This window comes from Leucoraja erinacea, chromosome 11, assembly GCF_028641065.1.
Source record: "Leucoraja erinacea ecotype New England chromosome 11, Leri_hhj_1, whole genome shotgun sequence".
NCBI lineage: Eukaryota > Metazoa > Chordata > Chondrichthyes > Rajiformes > Rajidae > Leucoraja > Leucoraja erinaceus.
Genome location: NC_073387.1, coordinates 30,597,779 through 30,613,573, shown reverse-complemented (window position 1 = coordinate 30,613,573; position 15,795 = coordinate 30,597,779). Strand labels below are relative to the sequence as shown.

General features: G+C 43.2%; 1 protein-coding gene across 4 annotated transcripts in view; it reads left to right on the top strand.

The window, feature by feature from the left end:
• crebrf (creb3 regulatory factor) overlaps window positions 1–15,795 on the top strand; it is an 80,502-nt gene that overhangs the window by 58,623 nt on the left and 6,084 nt on the right. For 3 of the 4 annotated variants that reach the window (XM_055642967.1, XM_055642969.1, XM_055642968.1), the window contains exon 8: window positions 15,433–15,555. In XM_055642967.1, coding sequence (XP_055498942.1) covers window positions 15,433–15,555 — 123 coding nt within the window. Of the gene's footprint in view, window positions 1–15,432; window positions 15,556–15,795 lie in introns of those variants that run through there. The other variant, XR_008724235.1, reaches the window with a different exon arrangement.

Here is a 15,795-nt window from a genome sequence, read left to right as displayed (position 1 = left end):
AATTTGGTTTACCACAGCATGGAAACAGGCCCTTCGGCCCACCAAGTCCACGCCGATCACCCATTTGCACCCGCACATCTAAAGGAATGTGCGGGTGCAGGAAATAATGTGAAGGAAAGCAACGTTATATTGCACAGGGAGAACGTGCTAACTCCAGACAGACCCAGGTCAGGGTCGAACCCAGAGCTTGGAATTGGCCAGATTTCCACATAAGCTCACTAAATAAAACACTACCAATTGGCACATTTCATCGTAACATCATCAACATCTGCACTCCAGGGCGTTCGATACTTTGTAGTTTCTTTGTTCTGGATTGTACCAAAGATCTTAGAGTGGAGCAAGATACTCCACTCTTACGTAATTCAATGCATTGAGGTGTAGTACATAACGGAGCTTAATTGCCGCCATCTTGGAATGCTCAACCCGACTTCCGTTATGCCTCTCGCAGTGTAATCAGTGTTGTAGGGGGACAATATGTGTGTGATATAGCTCATCTATCAATTCACATATTTTTGTTAGTTTTCTTTCTAAATGTTTCCCCCTTGCTTAATCTATCTGTTTCTGCCCATTTCCTTCCCATCCTTCCACCCCAGGCCCCCCTCCTTTGTGCAGTTTTCCTTGTATTGCTTTAACACACACAATGCACAAATTTAACATACGTTGGTTTAATATATATATTATCCTAGTATTCATATACAGGTGCACAATCTTTTATCCGAAGATCCAAATAACGAAAACCTCTGAATAGATTGACATTGTTTCAGTCCTTGAAGAAAGGTCCTTGAAAACGTTCACCGAGGGCGGCCCGCAGAGGTGACAGCGGAACCTCCGGTCGGTCCTCGAAGAAAGGGGAACTAAATCCCCATTCATAAAAGAGAAGGTGAGGGTATATTGCGCGGGAGGGTTAATAATTGACAATATGCTGCTGTCTGCCCGCTGAGTTAAAAAGTTCCCACGGTAAACTCACGATACACAGTGTATCATGAGTCTTGCGTGGGAACTTTTTAACTCAGCGGGCAGGGAGCAGCAGATTGTCGCTCCCTTCAGTTTCACCCCACCTACACCCCTCTGCTTCCCGGCCCTTCCCTCCCCTCTCCAGCTCCCCGCCCATTGCACCGGCGTGGGGGCTTTGCATTGTCTTCGTGTCGGCGACGCCAGCATACAATGCCAGTCACCAGAAACGTCAGGACCAACGGGACACTGACCCCCAGGCCCACTGCAAGCACGGAGATCCCAGAGACCCACAGCCAGCAGCAGCCCAGCCCCGTTCCAACTCTGGAGGAAAACTACAAACTAGCGGGAGACATCAGGACCACCAGAAGCCACTCCCCGATGGGCCGCTACGGCGACAAGTGGCAGTTCGCCCACAGCCCGAGATGTGCCCCCTCATCGGGACACCGACCCCCAGGCCCACTGCAAGCACGGAGATCCCAGATCAGCAACTCCAGCCCAGCCCCGCTCCAACTCCAGAGGAACACGCTCCCCGTAGGGGCAGAAGCTGATGGAGTGCAAGGTACGTCTTGTTCTTGGGGTGGTGCAGCTCGGGCTGTGGGCGAACTGCCACTTGTCGCCATAGCGGCCCATTGGGGAGCGGATTCCTCTGGAGTTGGAGGGGGAGGGGGGTATTGTGCTGTTTGATCGCCCCCTGCTATCCCAGGGAGCGGGAGACAGGACGTTCACTGAGGGCGTCCCGCAGAGGTGACAGCGGAACCTCTGGTCGGTCCTCGACGAAAGGGGAACTAAATCCCCATTCCTAAAAGAGAAGGTGAGGGTACATTGCGCGGGAGAGTAGGAATCACCAGACAAAGTTGAGTGAGTGTTCACCGAGGGCGGCCCGCAGAGGTGACAGCGGAACCTCCGGTCGGTCCTGGAAGAAAGGGGAACTAAATCCCCTTCATAAAAGAGAAGTGGAGGGTATATTACCCGGGAGGGTATATCGCCTACCTGGAAGAAACCGGACATTTTTTCCAGGATATCGTCTGCACACCAAAGCTCACGTTTGGCGCCAAACGCACGTTGCCTCTGCTGCACACGGATATAAGAGTGTGAAAATGTCGCCTTAGGCCGCCTAAGGGCATGTAGCCCCGCTAGGGTGACATTAGTGCGAGAGGTGATTCAATGCTGCGGTCACATTTACAAATTCAGGAATTCATTCAACACACTGCATTTCATACAGACATTTATTCTGCAAGAAAAAACTACATTGAAGACTCAAACTCGCGACCGAGGAACTGCCGGGATCAAGGCGCAAACTCGCGACCTTGCGGATATGAGCCGAGCACTCTACCACTGAGCCAGCCATTAAAATCTACGCTAAAAAAATTCCATTCCGAAGGCCGACAAATTCCGAATTACGAAAAGTGTCTGGTCCCAAGGCTGTCGGATAAAAGGTTGTGCACCTGTATATGAAATCCTAGTATTGTCAATAAAATATACATGAACACATGTCAAGATATTTTTTCATTCTTTCATTCTATATTAGCGTAATAACATGTGGTGCATACATACCTATAGGTGGAGTGCGTAATAAGTTTAGTTTAGAGATACCACGTTGAAACAGGCCCTTCGGCCCACTGAACCTACACTGACTGACCATGCACACTAGTTCTAGGTTATCCCATTTCCTCATCTACTAGGGGCAATTTACAGGGCCAATTAACCTGCAAACCTCCGCATCTTTGCGATGTGGGGGGAAACTGGAGAACCAGTTTAAAATGGAAACCCACGTCGTCACAGGGAGAACACGACAGCACCCAAGATCAAGGTCGAACTGGTTCTCTCTCTCTTTCTCTCTCTCTCTTCTCTCTCTTTCTCTCCCTCTCTCTCTCTCTCTCTCTCTCTCTCTCTCTCTCTCTCTCTCTCTCTCTCTCTCTCTCTCTCTCTCTCTCTCTCTCTCTCTCTCTCTCCTCTCTCTCTCCCTCTCTCTCCCTCTCTCTCTCTCTCTCTCTCTCTCTCTCTCTCTCTCTCTCTCTCTCTCTCTCTCTTTCTCTTTCTCTCTCTCTCTCTCTCTCTTTCATATGAAGAAAGACTGGATAGACTCGGTTTGTACTCGCTAGAATTTAGAAGATTGAGGGGGGATCTTATAGAAACTTACAAAATTCTTAAGAGGTTGGACAGGCTAGATGCAGGAAGATTGTTCCCGATGTTGGGGAAGTCCAGAACAAGGGGTCATAGTTTAAGGATAAGGGGGAAATCTTTTAGGACCGAGATGAGGAAAGCTTTTTTCACACAGAGAGTGGTGAATCTCTGGAATTCTCTGCCGCAGAAGGTAGTTGAGGCCAGTTCATTGGCTATATTTAAGAGGGAGTTAGATGTGGCCCTTGTGGCTAAAGGGATCAGGGGGTATGGAGAGAAGGCAGGTACAGGATACAGAGTTGGATGATCAGCCATGATCATATTGAATGGCGGTGCAGGCTCGAAGGGTCGAATGGTCTACTCCTGCACCTATTTTCTATGTTTTCTATGTTTTTCTTCAGAGTCGCTGCATGTCCTGCTGAGTTACTCCAGCATTTTGTGTCTATTCACAAATACTGTGGAATATAGACTCCGTGGAGGCATTGTATGGAATTATATAACTGGTTTGGACTGATGGTGGGATGGGAGAGGTGGAGTGTCTGCTGTCCATATGCTTTCTGTAAGAGCAGTCGATTTACTGCCATTGTTTATGTATCTCCCGTAACCTGTTTCAGTTCGGATGCTTACCAAATCACATATAAAAAAACACGAATCAGGTTTTGGATTTAGATCCTAGTTACTCAAGTTTTTTCTTCGCGACATCCCTGTTTCTTTTAACAACCAGATAAAGTCTATGGTCTCCAGTTCTCAAGATTGGATTATTTTCAGATGCGCAAGTGTATTGAGGTACAGGAACATCAAAAAACATGCTTGCAGCAGCATTGCCGGCACACATAGACCACACATTAAAACATAAATTATACATAAATTGTACAAGACAGTGAAAAGAAAAGTACTGTGCAATGAAATCAAAACATTAGATCGAACAACCCAAACTCCGGTGCAACCCGTTCCCCTTAATCCCCCTGCCTGCGATGATTTTGAACCAAATCTCCTCTCAGCCTTCGCTCCCCCTAAAAGACATTCTCCAGCATTGCAACCAAAGTTCCAGGTCGCAGGGCTATTCTAAGAAATAGACACAAAATGCTGGAGCAACTCTGCCGGGACAGGCAGCATCCCCGGAGAGAAGGAATGGGTGATGTTTCGGATCATAAACGTCACCCATTCCTCCTCCCCAGAGATGCTGCCTGTTCCGGCAGAGTTACTCCAGCAATTTGCGTCTACCTTTGGTGTAAACCAGCATCAGCAGTTATTTCCTACACTGTTCTAGTAAATGTTACCTGCGCTCTCTGCCGTGCTTTCGAGCTGTACAGTGCAGTGCCCAATATCCCAGCCTTAATGAAACCAATGTTTTAACGAAGTTCAACACAACCTCCTTGCCTTTGTACCCAGCACCTTCAGTTACAAACCCGTGCAAACCGTTGGCATTGTTGATACTGCATATCTTTTACAATTTTCCCTATCTCCCCGAGTGTATTTCGTATTGGAAAGCAGAATATAGTTGATGCGGTCCGTTAGATCAGACGAAAGCTGGTTCCGAAATTTGTTTAATTTCGTCCAATGCATTTGATAAAGGTTTTCTCTACAACTGAACCACTTTTCCAACCCTAAGGACATCGCCGAGCGCAAAACCACCAATACCGTCATATCACAGAACCGACTCGGGGAGCTAACATGTTCTTTAATAAAACAGTAATATTTTTTCGTCTGACTTCTCGATTCACACCCATAGGACCACTGGCCTTCAAGATGCATGGTAGTGTATGTATTGTGGCAGTCAAAATATAATTGTTACAGTTGGTGTAAATATCTATGGAACCAATTTGGATTATCATTTTGTTAATTCAACCGAAAGTTCCAAACACACGGGGTTTTATTTTATATTCAGGAAAGTCCAAAAGCGGCGAAGGAAAAAAAAAAATATATATATATATATATATATTGCAGCGACTGGACTCTCGTTATTGGCAAACCGGGGTGATACTGCTGATTGTGCATTACGGTGGAGTAAAACAAGCCTGTTTGGGGGTGCGAATCTTTGGCCGTATTTTCAACAGAAATCCGAGCATGAGGTAATCGCGAGACAGCACATCAAGATGGCGCGACAAATTACCCATGATGTATTATGGCTTTTTCGCCGAGTGGAGTATCTTGCTCCGCTCTATGATCTTTGGTTTGTACCCTAAGGCCTTTCTCTTCCTGTGAATAGTCCCCACCATCTGGCATGTCATCACCTTCACCCAAACTCTGATATTAATGCCGAGAAATTGGCCCTCTCAGGCACGTTTGTGTCGCATGCAGTTTGTGCACATTAGATTGTTACTGCTGAGATTTCTGCATGGACCAGTGGAGAAGGGAGAAATAGTGTTGCTAACTCCAGTAGCAATTTAACAGCGCTTGCAGCGCCAGAGACCTGGGTTCGATCCTGACCCTGGATGAAACGCAGGTCTGTATACACGCAGCAGCTCAGCTGCCGAGAATGTTTATCTTGAGTGTCCTATGACCTGGGCATGCGCAGTTGAAATGCCGAACTCGCTTATTGTGATTGGAAAGGTGAGAAAACTGAGAAAACAGGTGGGGGCGGAGACAAGGCCTGGCGAATGATAGGTGAGGGGGGGAAGATAACCTTTCCAATCACAATAAGCGAGTTCGGCATTTCAACTACGCATGCCCAGGTCATAGGACGCTCGAGATGAATCTAAGGGAGGAGGTGTAAGAACAGGTGTTATGGGGGATAGATCTGGGGAAGGGGTGGGTGGTTTGGGTGAGAAGGGATGAATGAACCATGGAGTTGCAGAGGGAGTGGTCCTGATGAAAGTGGAAAGGGGGTGGGGTGGGAAGATATGACAGGTGATGGGTCATGTTGAAGGTGGTGGAAATTTCAGAGAATGTTATTTTGGATGTGAGATTGGTGGCGTGAAAGGTAAGGACTAGGGGAACTCTTGTTCCTCTGGAGGAAAATGGAGTGAGAGCAGAAATGCAGGACACAGAGGAGACGAGGGTGAGAGATCCATCTACAACAGGGAGGAGACCACGTTTGCTAAAAAAAAGGACATCTCGGATGTCATAGAGTAGAGAGAGAAACTAAGATATACCATTCTTTCACTAACTGTGAAGAGCTTTGTGCAAGATTCATGATTATATATAAATAATTCAGTATTTTTTTAGGGAATCCCATGCAGGTAGTTCTGCTATAATGTAATAATTGCATTCTTAAGGAACCTTGTGTTTCAGAAAATCATATTAGAAAAACCTCAATGGAGAAAAGAAGGTCAGGGACTATAGACTCACAATAACAAAGTTTTCTTGCGGGATTTTAAGAAACATCTTTTTAATAGTTGTAGGTTTATGTTGCGTTGCTTAATAAGATAACATTACACAGGTTTCAATAGGAGCGATTGCCTGTCAATTCCAATGGTCACCTGTGCTGAAAGTGACAAACTGTTCTTTAGAGAAGATGGTGACTGATTACTGTGAGGAGGTTGGAATGATACTGTATATTTTCATTAACCTAGTATGGTTTTTTTGCGGGCAGTTTTTTGCGGGCTTGTCAATTTCCAAAGTAAACTTTAAGTAGTTCTCTACTTTTGGATCAAAATCATGTTCTTACCAATTCAGTCCACGCAATATAAATAATGTTAATTCATCTAATTCATCAACCACATTATATCCAATTCACTGTGGAAATGCACATCGTGGCAGAATATAAGTACACCATTTAAGGGGGAAAAAAATGAAGTTCTTGCGGGGACCTTTTCATTCAATCCTAGTGATTGCTGAATGACTAGGTAGTTGATAAAACTAATATGCCCCACTACCATTCTGTTGCCCTCTGATAATAAAGTTCCTTACACAATTAGAAAATATGGAACGCTCCCCATAGCTTGGGAGACTTGTCGCTTTACCTCCCCCCCACCCTTGACTACATTCAAGGACGACCCAAACAGTCCTTTCAGGTGCGGCAGAGGTTCACCTGCACCTCCTCCAACCTCATCTATTGCATCCGCTGCTCTAGATGTCAGCTGCTCTACATCGGTGAGACCAAGGGTAGGCTTGGCGATCGCTTCGCCGAACACCGCCGCTCGGTTCGCAATAACCAACCTGATCTCCTGGTGGCACAGCACTTCAACTCCCCCTCCCATTCCGATTCCAACCTTTCTGTCCTGGGCCTCCTCCATGGCCAGAGTGAGGACCACCGTAAATTGGAGGAGCAGCACCTCGTATTTCGCTTGGGCAGTTTGCACCCCAGCGGTATGAAGAGTGACCTCTAATTTCAGGTAGTCCTTACTATCTCCTCCCCTTCTCAGCTCTCCCTCAGCCCTCTGGCTCCACCTCTTCCTTTCTTCTTTCCCCCCCCACCCGCACATCAGTCTGAAGAAGGGTTTCGGTCAGAAACGTTGCCTATTTCCTTCGCTCCATAGATGCTGCCTCACCCGCTGAGTTTCTCCAGCATTTTTGTCTACCATGGAATAATTAATGATCAGAGAAGAAGATTAAAGGATATGCTTAAAACGTCCTTGAAAAAGTGGGATATTCTTTACTACTAGGGTCCGCTGGTTAGAGTTAATATTGAGAATCTCAAGGATATGCATGGGAATTACTCCTAGGCCATGTATAAGCAAAAGAAGGATGGTTCCTCTTTGCATACCATCCACCCTCCCTTATAACTCGGCCTCTTTTAATTCATCCTTTGAAGAGCGCGGTTCCCACATTGGCTTCAGTAGCCACTTAAGAACTGATAGATTTGATCTATTCATCAGTCTTTCGAGACTGCCTAAGAAAGAGAAGATGACATTCATATCACAGATTTAGTTCAGTGTATACCTGCTTGATTAATAGTTCCTAACAAGCTGTGGATTTAGTTAGCTATCAGACATATTCCCTTTGAAGACGATGCTGGATTGGTCTTGGAAATGGATAACTACCCCCTGGAGAGAAGAAGTAAAAAACTGTTAATGTAGTCCAGAAGGTGGAATCAATTTTTTTTTTTTCAACCAGGTCTATTCAATGTCATATTTGACATATTCTCAGGGCGCATGTGTCGGAAGTATGTAATCCATACGCAAGAGCAAACACAATAATTCAGCTTCATTCCTCAATATGTAATTCAACTGTAAAGTACCTAGTAGTCACTTCTTCCCCCCAAAACAGTAATTTAAGAGAGAGGTTGAAAAGCAAACCAACATGCTAAGCTCAGAGGCTAATCTTGCTTGCTTTGTGTATAATCATCAGGCTGAAGAAGGGTCCCAACCTGTTGCCTGACCCGCCGTGTTCTTCCATCCTTTTTTTTCTCCTGCCTCTGCAGTTTCTTGTGTCTCTATGTTACAATAGTGTTTACTGCATCGTCCTTGCGTGGTTTCTCCAGTTTTGTACACTGCGTTGATAAACTGATTAAGAAGAAGATTAGTTCAGTCAGGCATGAGATTTATCTGCGGATTGTGGATTTCTGCGGATTTCGAAATCCGGTTTAAAAAAAAAAAAAAATCTGTCCAAATCTCCACTATAAATGGCTTTCCACGAGACTGAGTCGCTGCGCTGAAATGGTTGAGTGCGTGGGAATCCGCTGAGTCGATTTTAGCGGAAAGCATGTACGCGGGTCCGGGCCGACGTCTTTGCATGCGCATCTCTACGGCTAGCGTTCAGCTCCGCACATGTAGAGTAGCAGTTTCCCTCTGTCCCCTAGGCCTACTGTACCGGGGTTGCGATGGGGAGCACAGAGTTCGTACACAACGTTCACACTGCATTCAAGTCTGTGTGTCATAGACACTACAATGTCTTTTCTTTACCTAATTCAATCAGGTAAAATGTGTTATTGTAAGGTATAATTTTTTTAAATTAGTATAAATTAAGGGTAAACAAACAACAAAATGGTGTCATTTCAAGGTATAGTTATGAAAAAATCATTAAAAAATTCCTGTGTAATGGATACTTCTCTCTAATTAAAGTAAACAAGCAAGGAACAGGTATCATGTTACAAGTAGGTGTAGGTGTAATATAAAATATTTTCAATATGATTTAAGTGTAAACAAGCAAGGAGTTTGTGTCATTTTAAGGTATGATTATCACAAATTTTCTGTGTTAATTAAGAAGTGACAAACAAGTATAATGTGTTATTTTAAGGTACAATAAAATAAATTACAGTATAAATTAAGGGTAAACAGGCAAGAAAATGTTGTTTCAAGGTAAAATTATTATTTTTTAAATCGCATAAATGGGGTGCTGCGCCTTTTTAACCCTGCCAGGGGATTGCCCCTTGTAATCCTCCCAATGGGCAATGCCCCCTGGATCCCCATCTCTCTTCTTTTTCCAGTTTTTTCCTGTCTCATGCCTGTCCAATAGAATCTAATTCAAATCCATTTATGAATTATGTAAAAGCTCAACTTCAGAGCAGGTCATTGGATCTCCTGCTCAACCATTCTATAGCTACAGCGCCCTACATAATGTTTGGGACAGAGACCCATCATTTATTTATTTCCCTCTGTACTTCACAATTTGAGACTTGTAATAGAAAAAAATCAAATGTGGTTAAAGTGCACATTGACAGATTTTATTAAAGGCCATTAAAAACATTTTGGTTTCACCATGTAAAAATTACCGCTGTGTTTATACATAGTCCCCACCGTTTCAGGGCACCATAATGTTTGGGACAAAATGGCTTCACAGGCGTTTGTAATTGCTCAGGTGCGTTTAATTCCATCCTTATCGCAGGTATAAGAGAGCTCTCAGCACCTAGTGTTTCCACGTCTTTCCATCACCTTTGGAAAATTTTATTGCTGTTTATCAACATGAGGTCCAAAGTTGTGCCAATGAAAGTCATAGAAGCCATTATGAGACTGAGAAACGAATAAAACTGTTAGAGACGTCAGCGAAACCTTATGCTTACCAAAATCAACTGTTTGGAACATCATTATGAAGAAAGAGAGCACTGGTGAACTTACTAATCGCAAAGGGACTGGCAGGCCAAGGAAGACCTCCACAGCTAATGACAGAAGAATTCTCTTAATAATAAAGAAAAATCCCCAAACACCTGTCCGACAGATCAGAAACACTCTTCAGGAGTAAGGTGTGGATTTGTCAATGACCACTGTCTGCAGAAGACTTCATGAACAGAAATGCAGAGGCCACACTGCAAGATGCAAACCACTGGTTAGCCGCAAAAAATAGCATGATTGGGTACAGCTTGCCCAACTGCCCAAGATCCAAAGCATACCACTTCATCTGTGAAACACGGTGGTGGGGGTGTTATGGCCTGGGCATGAATGGCTGCTGAAGGTACTGGCTCACTTATCTTTATTGATGATACAACTGCTGATGGTAGTAGCATAATGAATTCTGAAGTGTATAGACACATCCTATCTGCTCGTTCAAACAAATGCCTCAAAACTCATTGGCCGACAATTCATTCTACAGCAAAACAATGATCCTAAGCATACTGCTAAATCAACAAAGGAGTTTATCATAGCTAAAAAATAGTAAATTCTAGAGTGACCAAGTCAATCACCCGATGTGAACCCAATTGAGCATGCCTTTTATATGCTGAAGAGAAAACTGAAGGGTACCAACCCCAAAACAAGCATGCTAAAGATGGCCGCAAATACAGGCCTGGCAGAGCATCGCTTGAGAAGACACCCAGCAACTGGTGATGTCCATGAATCGCAGACTTCAAGCAGTCATTGCATGCAAAGGATATCCAGCAAAATACTAAACATGACTACTTTCACTTACATGACATTGCTGTGTCCCAAACATCATGGTGCCCTGAAATGGGGGGGGACTATGTATAAACACTGCTGTAATTTCTACATGGTGAAACCAAAATGTATAAAAATGGCCTTTAACAAAATCTGACAATGTGCACTTTAACCACATGTGATTTTTTTTTTCTATTATAAATCTCAAGTTGTGGAGTACAGAGGCAAATAAATAATTGATGGGTCTTTGTACCAAACATTATGGAGGGCACTGTACATTTCCACTTCCTGCTATAACTCCACATTCCTTAATTCTTCTTGTACCCAAGATTGTCAGTCTTGGATGTATTCATCAACTGATTGATCAACCATTGGGATAGAGAAATTCAAAAATTCACAACTTTCCTGTTGAAGAAATTTCCCATCATCTTTGTCTTAAATAGCTATTACTATTCCCGAAACTATGATTCCTGGATCCAGACTCTTCAAGCAAGTGTAGATGGCCTTAATAAATGATTTGACAGGATAATACTTCAAAAGTAGATGCTGAGAAAGTGTCACGGTTTTTTTTTAAGTTATACAGGGCCCTAGTGAGATCACACCTGCAGTATTGTGTGCTGTTTTTGGCCTCCAAATTTGAGGAAGGACATTCTTGCTATTGAGGGAGTGCAACGTAGGTTCACGAGGTTAATTCCCGGGATGGCGGGACTGTCATATGATGAAAGAATGGAATGACTGGGCTTGTATTCACTGGAATTTAAAAGGATGAGAAGGAATCTTATAGAAACATATAAGAATATTAAGGGTTTGGAAATGCTAGAGGCAAGAAACATGTTCCCGATGTTGGGGGAGTCCATAACCAGTTTAAAAATATGGGGTAGGTCATTTAGAACGGAGCTGAGGAAAAACATTTTCACCCAGAGAGTTGTGAATCCGGAATTCTCTGGATGCTTTCATGAGAGAGTTAGATAGAGCTTTTAAAGATAGCGGAGTCAAGGGATATGGGGAAAAGGCATGAACGGGGTACTGGTTGTGGATGGTTAGCCTTGATCACAGTGAATTGCGGTGCTGGTTTGAAGGCCCGAATGGCGTACTCTTTGCACTTATTGTCTATTGTCATTGTTCAATTTGAGGTATTGAGCCTATTTTTGTGTTTTGTAGAAATGTAAAAATCTCTCATGGTAGTATTTTCATTTGTTAAAATTATTCTTGGGTGCAGCCAATATGTATTCCACAGAGAATGTAGCAGATATTATGCTCAACTGATCATTGATATTTGGTAGTTTGTGGGATATTCCTGTTAGCATGTGTCCCCTACTTACCTCTGAAACTAGAGAATATCTTTAAAACATAATTTGCTAGCAAATTGTTTGGAACGTGATTTGAAAGGGAGTATTTTAAATCGAAATTGTTTAGTTTCACTCTTTCTTCCAAGCTAATTACTTGTCTCTCCCCCGAGAATATCTCTGTGCGTGAGTGTCCCTGCTGAGGGAACAGCACTGATCTCTCAAAGCCTTTTGGAAAATCTGGGTGTTGCTGGTTAAAAAATACATTTCTGGAAATACTCAGTAGGTCAGGCAGCATCTGTGAAAAAAGAAACAAAGTTCATATTTCATGTCAAATTTGGCTTTGTCTAAACTGGTTGTAATCTTCAGTTCTGTCAGTTAATTTCTATCTGGGCTGATGATTAGAGAAATCTAATCAGAAAAGCTAGGTTTAAAAAACAGGCTGCATATTGGTCAGTCAGAACGGCATAATTACCGTGGGAAGAGATAAACTCACGTTAAAGCAATAAATATATAAGAGGCAAATTTTGGGTCAGGATGGAGTGACTTAAATTTGATGTAGCACGAAACTACTTTCTCTGGAGTGTAATTAAGATGACTACATTAAATAATTTATTTTCCCAACAAACATTATCATACTTTTTGCTATGACAGATGGAAAAAAATCATGCCATAATTTTTTTTTATCTGGGAACATGTTGTAAACTGCAGTGTACACACCCAATAAACAATTCATTGACATAGACAATAGACAATAGGTGCAGGAGTAGGCCATTTGGCCCTTCGAGCCAGCACCGCCATTCAATGTGATCATAGCTGATCATCCCCAATCAGTACCCTGTTCCTGCCTTCTCTCCATATCCCCTGACTCCACTATCTTTAAGAGCCCTATCTAGCTCTCTTGAAAGTATCCAGAGAACCGGCCTCCACCTCCCTCTGAGGCAGAGAATTCCACAGACTCACAACACTCTGTGTGAAAAAATGTTTCCTCATCTCCGTTCTAAATGGCACCCCTTATTCTTAAACTATGGCCCCTGGTTCTGGACCCCCCCAACATCGGGAACATGTTTCCTGCCTCTAGCGTGTCCAAATCATTAATAATCTTATATGTTTCAATAAGATACCCTCTCATTCTTCTAAACTCCAGAGTGTAGAAGCCCAGCCGCTCCATTCTCTCAGCATGTGACAGTCCCGCCATCCTGGGAATTAACCTTGTAAACCTACGTTGCACTCCCTCAATAGCAAGAATGTCCTCCCTCAAATTAGGGGACCATAATTGCACACAATATTCCAGGTGTGGTCTCACAAAGGCCCTATACAACTGCAGAAGGAGCTCTTTGCTCCTACACTCAACTCCTCTTGTTATAAAGGACAGCATGCCATTTGCTTTCTTCACATGCCGTATTTCCCGGCAATGAAGATGCACCTGCGTCGAAGACGCACCCCCATTTTGAGTTGCTACATTTTGAAAAAAGGCTGGCGGGACATAGAATTTCTCCTGCTCAATAAATAAATAAGTAAAAATGAAGACAGTAACAATTCAATTTGCCCAAGCCTTCCAGATCTCCTCCATTCCGAATGGGTGGAGGGTGACGGCAGGTGGAGAGATGTTGGGGAAAACGGGAGCACACCGGGATAAGTTGAATCAGTTGTGATCTTATTGAATGACAATACTAGTTCAAGGGACCAATTGAGGTTACTCGCGCTGACAGAGGAGTAAGCTCCACCGCCCGCTGTCCTGTTACCCATCGCCCGCCGATCCGCTACGCTCTCTGATCCTTGTTTTTGAAAGACACGGAATGGGTAGTGAATGCCATGCAGCGCAATAAGTGAGGCCATGTCCTGCTCCTGGCGGCAGTTGGAATTTAAGGATTTGCAGGAAGCGGCGGACATGAGCAAGGCCGCCAAGCGGCAGGAGAGAGGTGTTCAAACGGAGAGCACTGCCAGAGGTGAGCGGGCTGGCAGATGGCGCTGAGGTGGCATCCGGTTCCGCTGTCTCGTCCCGATGGCCGCTCGCGGCCACGCAAGCTACTTCCCTCCCCGGTACAATGCGGTGGCTCCTTGCTCGGAGCGTCGCAGCAGTGGTGAGTGAGTGTGTTGCTGGCATGATCCCCGACCGCCTCCTTCTCAACGCTCCTGCCCGTGCTGACCCGGGCCAGATTCCCCACATGCTGTGAAAGGAACTCTCCTCTCCCAGCGGCGCTGTCCTTTTACAACCGCTTCCCACTTTACAGCCACTTCCCATCTGCTGCCAGCAATGAGGGATATACTTGGCTATCCCTCAGTACAGCAACATCTTAATTTGGAACCTTAATTTGGTACTTCATTTGGAGCCGTATTTAAAATTTGCTGCTGCTATTTATGTATTTCCCAGGGCTGAGGAAGTTTGGCAATAAAATGGAGGTGTGAGCTGCTGACTCGCAGAAAAATATTTTTACGATATGTCATGAGCCAGGACAAGCAAGAGTGCTCTCTGCTGATCGGTCAATGAAGTGTTTCCTCTCGTGATCCCATTGTGTTTATACACAAACAGTCCTTTGAATTCTTAGCTTGGAGAGTTTTCCTCGCAACGGCATACACTCTTCCTGAGTAAATATCAAGATCAATGTTTCTGTTGATGTGCAAAAATAGGCAATGTTGGTAAAATGTTATTTGCTTAGTATTTCCACAAAAATATCAAAACTGTTACTACTGGATCAAATAGAAGTTTTAATTTTAACCATGAATCAAAAAGCAGGAAGTCTGCAGAAAGATACTGACCCAAAAATTTAATTCGGATTTTCTACTGGGAACTTGCAGTATTTTCTGTTTTAAATTACTTTAATTAGGTAAACTAACTAAACATGTTGATCACGAGACTTTCTGTTTCCCATCATTAAAAGCAATGTTGATAAAAGTTTGAATGTGTTTTAGGTTTTGCGATAAATATATAATTTGTCAATGGAGAAGAATATTGGTTTTGTTTATGGTGCTTATTTCTCCATATATATTACCAATTTAAATGTATTCCTTTGCCCAAATCTTTTGTATTTTAAATAAGATACAGGAGTCTGAAAATTGTGATGGTAAAGGTTCAGGAATAGATTCTTCCAAACAACCATCATGCCATTGAACACGACAAACTCTGAGCTATGAACTGTCTTGGTTGCACTAGGGACTTAAGGCTTTACTTTATACACAATATTGTTTTTTTATTTATTGAAACATTTTTTTGTTTATTTTGTTATCTACCTACTGTGTTTACAAATCCATTGTGCTGCTGAAAGTAATAATATAATTGTTCCAATTCAATACATATGACAATTAAACACTTGACAACTACTGACATTTGTTTTAAAACATAGTGGATTTTCTAAGTGTATGTATATTTTTCTTTGTAGATCACCTGCTTTATGTGATTAACTCAATTAAACAAGATATAGTAAGCCGTATACAGAATCAGGGGGAAAAGGAAGGCAACAGCATGCTAGAAAAGCTTGAAAATCTTTTAAACAAAACACTGGGTAAGAAATTATATCCTGTTTATTTTAATTCTTTGTCTTATCAACCTCCATTTTCCCTCGTAGTGTGCATATAGATTAACGTGCATGGCAAACCTTGAGAGGACGCATCGCTATAATAAATAGCTAAATTGTTCTCTCAGTGTTCGTTAAATATTTAAATGCTCTGGACGTTACACAATAAAGTTTAAAGTGGACAATCGCCATTATTTGGCATGGATAAATCACAAATTACCTTTAGAC